We start from the raw sequence: 12,097 nt of genomic DNA on the forward strand, positions 1-12,097 counted from the left end.
TGTACTTTTTTTTTTTTTTGTGTCAAACAGTAATACATGCAGTATGTAAAATAGGGGGCAGGTCAGTAAGTGATCCTTTTGTAAGCCATAAGGATGAATATCTAAGTAGAGCATCACAAAAAGGCCTGCCCACATTGGCAGCATATCAGATGCATGCTGTATGGGGTAAAACCATACTATTAATGATCATTATCTCCCTGGACAGTTGTTTTACCCTGTGTAAACTAGCCTTTAAACCCCAGAATCTCTGGAAAACTGTGTAGAGTAAGAGATTATAGTAGAGCTGGTCAGGAAATCTGCGGCCAGTCCAGATATCGGGGTCCATTCTCAGACCATGAAAGGTGAATATATATATATATATAAAACTGGACTAACAGACCATGTTTTGTCTTTCTGCTCTGGCTTGCATCATTCCTCTCCTTTATAAAGACCCAGGACTAGGAAGTAAGACTTTTTATCCTGCTCAACAACTAACAATTACTGTTGTCCTGAATATTGCAATTAGGCCTCATTCAGTCTCCAATGGTTTTTCACATACACAAGAAAAATTGAAAAAGTGTCGTCAGTGTTTTGGGATCCGTGTCTCGTCTGTTTTTTGCGATCCGTGTCTCGTCTGTTTTTTGCAATCCGTGTCTCGTCTGTTTTTTGCGATCCGTGTCTCGTCTGTTTTTTGCGATCCGTGTCTCGTCTGTTTTTTGCGATCCGTGTCTCGTCTGTTCTTTGCGATCCGTGTCTCGTCTGTTCTTTGCGATCCGTGTCTCGTCCGTTCTTTGCGATCAGTGTCTCGTCCGTTCTTTGCGATCCGTGTCTCGTCTGTTTTTTGCGATCCGTGTCTCGTCTGTTCTTTGCGATCCGTGTCTCGTCTGTTCTTTGCGATCCGTGTCTCGTCCGTTCTTTGCGATCCGTGTCTCGTCCGTTCTTTGCGATCCGTGTCTCGTCTGTTCTTTGCGATCCGCGTCTCGTCTGTTCTTTGCGATCCGCGTCTCGTCTGTTCTTTGCGATCCGCGTCTCGTCTGTTCTTTGCGATCCGCGTCTCGTCTGTTCTTTGCGATCCGCGTCTCGTCTGTTCTTTGCGATCCGCGTCTCGTCTGTTCTTTGCGATCCGCGTCTCGTCTGTTCTTTGCGATCCGCGTCTCGTCTGTTCTTTGCGATCCGTGTCTCGTCTGTTCTTTGCGATCCGTGTCTCGTCTGTTCTTTGCGATCCGTGTCTCGTCTGTTCTTTGCGATCCGTGTCTCGTCTGTTCTTTGCGATCCGTGTCTCGTCTGTTCTTTGCGATCCGTGTCTCGTCTGTTCTTTGCGATCCGTGTCTCGTCTGTGCTTTTGGATCTGAGTGTCAGTTTTTCCCATCAGTGTTTTTCACGTATGAAGAAAATTACAATCCTCCTATACATTACATTGTTAATGACACAGAGTACAAGCGTCACACACTGATGTCATCCCTGTTCTGTCGGAGATTTTCACTGACTTGTACACTTTTCATCTGTGATGCCAGTAAAGAACGGACATATCTCTTTGATTTTTTGCAGGCCATGTGCCGGAGCAAAAAACAGACATAAGAGCAGCTTCATAGACTATAATAAGTACGAGTTCTTGATTTACAGTGACTACGCAGCTTCTTCCCTGTACTAGAAATACAGAATAGCAAACACAATGTGAACTATTATAATTACAGAGAGCTACTGTAACCTTGTATGTCACAGATAGTGGTGACCTGATTCCACTTATCTCATAGTATTATAGCGTGTGTTCACCTTTGTGTCATCAGACCATATACTGCACATTCATCTACATCTGTTATTTCATGCTAATATAATTTACTATTTTTTTTTTCCAGAGTATTGCTGTCATGGAAAAGATCTTGGAGGAAAAATATGGCAGCCCTGTCTCCTAACCCTGAACCTTGCTGAGTTTCTTCATAGCGCAGAAAAGACCCTAAAGGCTCTATTGTTGCTGTATTTTTCAAGGTTCAAATGGGTTTTTATTGCTAAAGCACTCAAGGAATGATTGAAGCAGTCAGTTTGTTAAATTGGATCTATCACCTTTAACTTCAAAGCCACTTCTTTGTAAGAATCTGCAAATAAGGACCCTGGGATGCAGTGGAAATCTAATTATGGTTGAAATATACTTCAATCTCTCCATGTGCAATGGGGGAAAAAAGATGCATTTATGAATGAGCAGATTGATGTAAGAATGAAAGGCTGTTTTTCTGCCATTCATGTAGATGTCTACTGCTGGTCCTTTTCACACCTAAATACATTGTACCGATGTAGCTGGCACTCGTCTTACACAACACTTGCAGAGCTTGAGCATCATGCAAGATAAGGCAATTGGCTTCTGATGAAAATATGTAGGTTTTTGTGCCATTAGATTGAAGCGATGCAAAGCGAGGAATTACAGCAAAGTCTGCGCCAGCTGACAGATTGAAGTACGAAACATGCCTGTAATGTATGCCAATATTGCACAAGACTACAAACACTCATAATGAGAACCACGAGACCAGAGAGAAATGTTTAAAATTTTGCCATCTATATAACGCTCTGAAAATTAATTGGCTAGGAAAAAAAAAATGAGCCAAATCGCCTGACTCCAAGTATATTGTAGTTTCTTGGGGCTGATTACTAGTCAAAAAAAATTCCTTTAATTGTAGTAGAGCGCTAGAGACGAGCAAATCAATTTTCAGGACTCTGGTCTAGTGGACGTGTCAGTATTCCATAGCTGGTGAACTGGGGCCCTGTGAACTGCCTCCTTACTGCCGGCATCCCTTGCACCTCTTGTCATTTGTGGGACCAGCGCAACGTTATCGTTGTGGCATGACTCACGCAGGGAATGCCGGCAGAGAGGAGGTGGTTCACAGAATACAGACATTAGTATTGGACCAGACTCTTGCAAACGTATCACTCCTGTCTAATGAGTAACGGGTTAAGTCCCAAAAATAGGGCTCAATTTTGCATTTACTGCGTAACGTGACATTAAACTTATAAGTTTAAAGTGCTCATCTGTTTTGTCAAGTTTCGGCTTTCTTCATCTACGTGTGAGCAGGACGTCTCGGGGATTCAAGTTTAGACCATGGAGCTTGGATGTTCTTATCAACTGGGAAAATGCATAGTGCGGAAAGGGAGTGTTAGTGGTCCATAGTGGGCGATCAGTCAAATAATTTTCAAAACATACATATATGCAGCATTTAAAAGAAAAACTATGGGGAGATTTAGAATGCTGAATGTACATGATTTGTGCCACATTTACAATTGCTGGCGCAAATTTCTGCCACAGAGTCAGCCAGCTAATAATGGTATGAACTTGGACTAGTGTAAAAATGCACCAAATGAATCGTCCAGCATAAGGTTGTAGTCAGATGTCCGGGCAAATCTGTTAGAAACCAGACCATAATGCACAGACTGGCCGTGGGTCTGAGCGTGACAGTCATGTATTTCTATGAAGCTGTCACGCTCTGGTCGAGAGACCCGTGGTCAGTCCGTGCATTGTTGTGTTATGACACTAAGGCACCATGATAAATTGTGCTCAATTTAAGATAATGTAGTCTAAGCTTACATTGTCTACAATTCCATAGTTTTAGTAAACCTGCCACAATGGGACTGACTCATCAATCATTTGTGCCCCGCTTGCAAAAAAAAAAAAAATGGTTCTTTTCTTGCCCCTCTTTGGGCCGTCGCTGGCCTGATGTCTGTTATTGTCTGATGTCACGTCGACAGCGCTGCAGCCAATCGCTGAGGTCAGCGCCTCTGCCCTTGTAATTGCACGGGCAGCTGAGATCACCTATTGCCGTGACTTCAGCACTGCAGACAGTAACAGACAGTGGGGCAGGCACTGCTCTGCGCTGGACCAGGGGAAGGTGAGAAATGCACAAGATCTTTTTCTGTTTAATAAACTGGTCCTGGTGACGGATTTTCTAAAAATGGAAGATCCCTTTAAACCATTTTTTTCTTCTGGTAATTTTTTGTTAAGATGTGCACCACATGCAAGTGATTTATTGAAATTTGCAATAAACCACGTTTTATTTTCTCTCCTGCCATAAAACCGTGCAATATTCATATTTTATATGTTGCCTGGCTGGATGATGATACATTTCTACATTTCCGACTTTCAAAAGACAGTAAAAGGAATAGTAAATGGCAGAGCCTGAAATATTCATCTTGCTTGCAGTTTGGGGTGAAGACGGAAAACATGTTTGATCTGAGATCGAGAAAGGAGGACAAAAACAAATATTTCAAAACAAATGTTTATCTCCTCCATTTACAGGACACGTCGCTCCATTACCATCTTCATATTTTTCCTGTTTCCTCCCTTTACGTCGGTGTTTGAGAATGACCAGGTGTAGGTAGATTTACAGCAGGGCCATATGTATTCTGATTTTTATTTTTATTATGAACTTGAATATTTTCTTATATCCACCCCCTAAGTTACTTTCCAGATGCAATAGTATTTTATCCTGTATCGTGACACACCCACAGGGCAGACATCTATTGTTTGTATGGAACTTCGTGTCAGGAATGAGAATAGTCATATATATATATTCCATTAACTTGTATTGAATTATTGTAATAAAGCTGTGCCAGGTCCATCTGACATGGTTTTTAGCTTAAATGGACAGCTGATGCTGCGCTACTACTGCTGAGAAGAGATTACTGTAATCTGGGCTGTTTAACCCCTTATAAGGGGTTAAAGAGGGGCTCCCGCACAATACATTCACTTAATATTGATGGGTTGCCATCGCAGCCAGAAACTTAGCCAAGGATACGAAGTATGTCATGTGCACCTAATAAATTAACTTTCAGAGGAAAACTGTCACATTACACACTGTAGTACAGGAGTATTGCTGCATGTTAAAGAAGTCATCAAATGTACAGTTAAAGGGGTATACCCATCTTCAAGATCACATTACAATATGTAGTTGGTATAATATTAGCAAATACCTACAATTACAAATGTAGTATAGTTCTTCTGATTGGCTATGTTGCCTACCCCATGTGCAGGGTGTTGCAGTAGCTTAGGTATCTCCATTGCTACGACCACTAACAACTAGCTCACTGTGTGATTGGTTGTAACCATGGATACGTAAGCTACTGTAATGCCCTGCACATGGGGTAAGTAACATAGCTTATCAGTAGAACTATACTACATTTCTAATTGGAGGTATTTGCCAGTATTATTATTACTTTCCAAATGTGTAGTATCTTGGAGATGGGGAATATCCCTTTATGTCCCCATGCGGTGCCTTGAAATCTAGGCAGACGCCAGGGATTTCAGCAGGCATTAGCGATCCATTCTGTTAAGTTAATGGTAAAAGCAGAGTCTCTGCTTTTATTCACTCCCCTCCCCCTAAAAAGGTAACCAAGTCCTGTGTATTGCACTATATGGTGTTGGTGAAAACTAGAACTTTTAGTGCAAAGCAAAACCCTCATAAAGCTGTCAACTTAAAAAATAAAATATATATAATACTTTTTTTTATATACCAGTATGTATATACTCTCACATTGCGGTGACCATAAAAAAAAAAATCAGATCATGTGACTAAGAAGTAAAACTTTTTGTTGTGCAATATAGTAAGAGTTGGTGCTGTAGTAATGACTGGCAGGGAAAAATAATGGTTACATTTAAATTTAATTTTTCCCCAGTCCATTACTTCATCCCTCTTAAAAGAAGGCCTTATGTAGCTAAATCGACAACAAAAGTGTATAGTCGTGTAGTCACGGAAAATATCAAAATAATGACATCCCGAAGGGATTATAAGAATAATTAGCACAGGATAGTGGGCCTATTAAGAAACTAATAATATATTATTCAAGGGAGAGCATCTATGTAGCGGTTTATTTTTATGATCTGCAGCAAAATTGCAATTCATAACGGGCAAATACAGACGTTGCACAGGATTAGAGTGCAATGGCCAAAAGTGGTGGAAATATAGAAATGTCATAAAAGTGGATAATCTACTTCACCTTGGTTCAGTGTACCATATATTTCTCATCAGAGGCCTTTATATCTCTGTTACTAAAAACCAAGCCTCATTATAAGTCCACGTTCACAAGTTCAGTATTTGGTCAGTTTTTTAAATCAGTATTTTATAAGTCAAACCAGGAGTGGAACAATTGGAGGAAAAGTATAATAGAAACACGTCACCACTTCTGGATTCATCACCCACTGATGGTTTTGTCTTACACATACCGATGGGAAATGCTGACCAAATACTGACCGTGTGAACATGGCCTAAGGTAGAGTAAGTTACACCAGAATATATGTTCTGTAGTTCTCTGCTAGAAGTGTAAAGGTGATTGACCATTTACTACATGATGTGTTTAGAGATTACTAGTTCAGTATTAACATGCTCCTGTGAATTACACCCGGATGTGTACCAGGTAATTGAGGAGCCATACTCAGGTACAGTAGTTGAATGTACAGTAGTTTTAGTAGACTTTAGTGGTTGGAGGTTGCACTTTGATGAATGTGGCAATCTATTACAATGTAAGAACTATGTCTGACATTTTTTTACTCTAATGTATTAACCTGTACGTAAACTGACAAAAGGGGTGGTTTACTTTTTGTAACTCTTAGCTGAATATGGAATTTTATTATGAGCAACTCTGTTTTCTATTGGAGATGGGATGACAGTTTTTGTACTTTTGTATATACACGTCATGGTCGTAATCATTTATGGTTGTAATCCTGTTTTTGTACTTTTGTGTATACACTTCATGGTCGTAATCATGGTTTTGTACTTTTGTGTATACACTTCATGGTCGTAATCCTGGTTTTTTACTTTTGTGTATACACATCATGGTCCTAATCCTGGTTTTGTACTTTTGTGTATACACGTCATGGTCGTAATCATGGTTTTGTACTTTTGTGTATACACGTCATGGTCGTAATCCTGGTTTTGTACTTTTGTGTATACACTTCATGGTCGTAATCCTGGTTTTGTACTTTTGTGTATACACATCATGGTCCTAATCCTGGTTTTGTACTTTTGTGTATACACATCATGGTCGTAATCATGGTTTTGTACTTTTGTGTATACACATCATGGTCATAATCATGGTTTTATACTTTTGTGCATACGTCATGGTCGTAAACATATATATTTTTTTTGGCTTACGTTTTTCTAAAATCAAAATGCAGCCATTTTTCAGGTACGTCACGGCATGAGAGTAAACCCTAAGTGTTCCTCTTAAGCTGTCAGCAGAGTTCAGTCTCTCTATATGGCGCCTGCAGTGGTTCTCTTTTAGTATACTACTTTGCATTGCGGCAGATTAACCTCTTCACTTGGGAGGTTGGCGTTCTAAAATATAAAAGTTCACCGTAATATTTCCTGCTGCAGAGACTGCTTTTCTGCTGTACTGTACCTGAAGCTCTCCAGTACAAAGCACCCACTGCAGCAAATGGCGCCTCCGATTTCTGTTGTGGGGAATCAACAAGGGTCCACCATGTGCTTGTGTAATACATTCGATTCATCATGTAAATGCCCCTCCAAAGTAGTTAGCATACATGTAAATGATGGAAAAACCCCTTTACCAATATACTGATACCGTTCTAGATGTGTCGGGGAGATAAATTCAACCACTAGAACACTCGCCCAACTTTGAAATTGAAGTTGTCCATTAAAATCTCCGAGTGCAGTGACCCAGGCACGTTACCTGCTCTTATAATAATCCGTCCTAATGGTCAGATAGCCATTGATCATACATGTATAGCTGTATGCCACAATAAAAAGCAGGTAGGCAAATCCATTGAACAGGAGTATCAATGTTACAAACTAATTTTTTTTTTTTTTTTTAAGGGTTTTACCAATGATTTTTGGAATATTGTAAAGGTATCTCTGGTTTTGCAGTCCACAGGTCATCTGTAAAGTGCATATTGTACACAAACTAATGTATTTTTGTATATGTAGTTGTTGTCTTATAAATCACTATCAAATCATGTTAAATAAAGATGTTAATAAAGTCGATGGCTTCTGTGCCTCCTTGGTCGGTGCCAGCTCAAGGTTACGCTGGATTAAAGTAATACTTCTTCCTGATTCATCAGTGTTGCTTAAGAATTTCCACGATCTATCTGTTAGTGCTCAAACAATGCAGAGATGATGATCCATGGACATTATTCTTTATTTATGAGGCATAGATAATGGTTAACTGTTCACATACAGCATTTAAATGGTTATTGTGGCTCCAAATTATAATTTAATGAGCCTTCCCAGACACATTGCATTGACCAATCACTCGTTATATGGACATTCCCTAAATTGCCTGTCTTCAGATTTACTGAACCACAGATTTCACTTATTCTTTGTATTAGCATACATGAGTATGACCAATGTCATCTATTTTCTGTTAGTTTTACAGTAGTAATAAAATGACGCGAATTTTCTGGGCAATTGATGATTCCAATTAATATTTTAGTAAATATTACATACAGTAATGAGCAGAAGACATGGCTTTAAGCAGTCTGTTTCAGGAGTAATTGTGGGCACACATTCAACGACACTAACATATAGTTCCCTTTGGCAAGAACAAATATTAGGTCGTTTTCTAGACCTGAAACACATGATAATTATATGTAACGTTTCTGGACTTTCTTGCTGTATGTTATAGAAACAGAATTCCGAATGACATTTTGGATATTGAAATCTTTTATCTATTCAGACTTTAAGCTTTGAAGTTAATTTTGGTTTGTGCATTATTACTACACTGATCTTAGAATTCTTTGTTTAAATTTCCCTTAGAATAGATAATTTTACCCAAAATAAAGGTTCAAGAAAATTATTCTACCACTTTGGGCTGCGTGCACATTTAGTAAACTGCTACTGCATGATGGTTTTGTCATCGTAGCCAATATTTCCTCTTTTCATTTGTAGTTAGTGAGCAGGGTAGTTTGAGCTAGACTATGTTCCTTCTTAAGGCTTTAGACACATCTGCAATTATTGCTGTATAATGCCAAAAATGATTAATTAAGGTAGTTAATTGGTGCAGTGGTGTACCGTGGCAGGCCACATGGCTGCTATGGGGCCCATGAGTCCCTAGTCTGCTTGTCATCGCAAGTTGAATTGCATGCCAATACAATTGAAAGCAATGATGGAGGAGAGTGTGACGTCTCAGTGCAGGGTGCACGATGACATCACTAAATGGCTCCTGCTGTGCTGAGATGTGTGGGCGCTTCAGCACGCTCGTTGTGGAGACCAGAGCAGCGGAGGAACAAAGAGGAGCGGTGAGTATTGTTGTTGATCCATTTTTGGATGCGTGGCAGCTCTGGTTTTACTATTATTTAAATGTAGCTTTTTTGCTTTCAGGTCAGTGGGGGATTGTCAGTTTCCCTTGCAGGCATTGTGTTACAATTGCTGAGTTGCTTGGTCAGCTGATGTGGGTGATGACCACTCCCACCATCCTTTAAATAGTCACCTGATGCATCAGCTGACAGTCAGTGATAGAGCAATCTATGTTGACCAAGCCTGGAGTAAGGAGCTCTTTGGTTGCAGTGGTGCTTTTGCTGGTTTTGTGAGTTCGTGATCCTGGTGTCTGTCTTCTGTTTTGTGCGGTATTTTGCAACAGAGAAAGTTGTAAAGTTAAGTTGTGTTATTACCTCATCTGTCTCGTGTTTGTCACTGTCCCCTGTGTTGTACCATCTGCAGTGGTGAGGCTAGCACCCATCCTGGCCAGTGCACTAGCCAGGGCAGTGTGGGGTGACACTGAGGGATGGTGGTGGGGGGAAGGACCCGGTTAGGGTCTGGGACAGACTCAGGTTGGAGCTCAGGAGGTGTCTATTCCTCATTTCCCTACAGGATAGGGCCTTCTTCTCCCATTTACCATACCATTGTGTGTGTTGTGTCATCTGCTACCAACCTCCTGTTGGGTCGTTGCATTTCATGACAGTTGTATTTTTTTTTAAATCAATGAGTAAATTGTTGTGGCTTTTATACTGTATAGAGGACTATGGGAAGTGCAGTATGCTGTAGGGAGGACTATGGGAAGTGCAGTATGCTGTAGGGAGGACTATGGGGAGTGCATTATATTGTATGGAGGACTATATGGAGTCCATTATACTGTGTGGAGGTCTATATGCAGTGCAGTATACTGTATGGAGGACTATGGAGTGCATTAAACGATAGGGAGGACTATGGGGATTACAGTATACTGTATGGAGGACTGAGGAGTGTTGTATACTGTATGGAGGACTATGGGGAGTGAAGTATACTGTATGGAGGACTATGGGGAGTCAAGTATACTATATGGAGGACTATGAGTATTGTGCTGTATGGAGGACTTTGCAGTATACTGTATGGAGGACTATGGGGTCCATTAAACTATATGGAGGACTATAGGAAATGCATTGTACTGTATGGAGGGCTATGGAGTGCTTTATACTGTATAGAGGATTATGGAGAGAATTATACTGTATGGAAGACTATGGGGTGAATTACACTTTATGGAGGACCAATGGGGAGTGCTATATACTCCATGGAGGATTGTGGGTTGCATTATACTATTTGGAGGACTATGGGGAGTGCATTATACTGTATACGGAGGGTTGTGGGGAGTGCATTATACTATATGGATGACTAGGATGCAGTATACGATATGGAGGACTATGGGGCACATAATATATGGGGAGTCCTATGTGGGGGGCATTATAATAGTTGAAGGGCTATGTGGGGACCATACAATTTATTGTGCAGTTTCTCCCGAATACGTAGATACCCCTTATGTGGTGGAAAACTATGGTTTGTGCACACGGAAGGGCTTGGAAGGAAAGGAGCGCCATTTGAGTTTCAGAGTGTAAAATAGATTGTGGACGCCATATCGCATTTAGGGTGTGTGCAGACGCTGCGTAATCCGCTGCGGATTAATCCGCACGGATTTTGCAAAAACCGCAGATAAACCGCAGGTCAAAAGACCTGCGGATTATCTGCGGTTTTGCCTGCGGTTTGGTCCTGCGGATTCACCATCTCCACAGTGGTGGAGATAGGAACCCGCTGCGGATTCCGCAGAAAGAATTGACAAGTCACTTCTTTCTGCGGTTTCAAAACCGCAGCAAATCCGCGCGGATTTTTCCGCAACGTCTACACAGCGTTTTTTTTTTACCATTCATTTGAATGGTACTGTACACCGCAGCTAAAACTGCTGCGGGTCCGCAGCGGCCAAAACCGCTGCGGAAACGCAGCGGAATCCGCAGCGTGTGCACATACCCTAACAGAGCCCCTCATGTTCCTAAGCAGTGAAAAATCCCCACAAATAACCCTATTTTGGAAAACCACTTGAAGAATGTACCTAGGGGTTTAGTGAGCATTTTAAACAGGTATTTCACATAATTGTATTACATTGGGCTGTAAAAATGAAAAGTTACTTTTTTTGCACTAAAATATTTTTAACTCCTTCACAACCTTGGAGTTTTTGCTGTGAAATGAAAAGAAAAATTTTTTTTCCGTTTTTTGCTCCTTGTTTTCCCAGAGCTACAACTTTTTTTTTTTTTTTTTTTTTTGGTCAATATGGCCATGTGCAGACTTATTTTTTGCGGGACGAGTTGTAGTTTTGAACTACGCAATTAGTTTTACTATATCTCTCATCCCTCGGCATCACAGACTTGGCCCTCTCCTGGATCTCATCATACCTAACAGACCGGACATTCAGCGTCTCCCACTCACACACCACCTCCTCACCTCGCCCCCTATCTGTCGGAGTCCCACAAGGTTCAGTCCTAGGGCCCCTGCTGTTCTCTATTTACACCTTTGGCCTGGGACAGCTCATAGAATCTCATGGCTTTCAGTATCATCTTTATGCTGATGACACACAGATCTACATCTCTGGACCAGATATCACCTCCCTACTAACCAGAATCCCTCAATGTCTGTCCACTATTTCATCCTTCTTCTCCACTAGATATCTGAAACTCAACATGGACAAAACAGAATTCATCATCTTTCCCCCATCTCACGTGACCCCCCCTACGAACCTATCAATTACAGTAAATGACTGCCCACTCTCCCCAGTCCCACAAGCTCGCTGCCTCGGAGTAATCCTTGATGCTGATCTCTCCTTCAAACCACATATCCAAACCCTTTCCACTTCCTGCCGACTTCAACTCAAAAATATTTCACGC

General features: G+C 41.0%; 1 protein-coding gene across 3 annotated transcripts in view; it reads left to right on the forward strand.

The window, feature by feature from the left end:
• PRELID2 (PRELI domain containing 2) overlaps window positions 1–2,994 on the forward strand; it is a 148,894-nt gene extending 145,900 nt beyond the window's left edge. For all 3 annotated transcript variants that reach the window (XM_073575267.1, XM_073575268.1, XM_073575266.1), the window contains one exon: window positions 1,836–2,994. In XM_073575267.1, coding sequence (XP_073431368.1) covers window positions 1,836–1,892 — 57 coding nt within the window. In that variant the 3' untranslated portion in view covers window positions 1,893–2,994. The remainder of the gene's footprint in view (window positions 1–1,835) is intronic.
• The last annotated feature ends 9,103 nt before the right edge of the window (window positions 2,995–12,097 follow it).

The sequence above is a fragment of the Dendrobates tinctorius genome, unplaced genomic scaffold (assembly GCF_039654945.1).
Source record: "Dendrobates tinctorius isolate UK_male_01 unplaced genomic scaffold, ASM3965494v1 ptg000043l, whole genome shotgun sequence".
Classification (NCBI taxonomy): Eukaryota; Metazoa; Chordata; class Amphibia; order Anura; family Dendrobatidae; genus Dendrobates; species Dendrobates tinctorius.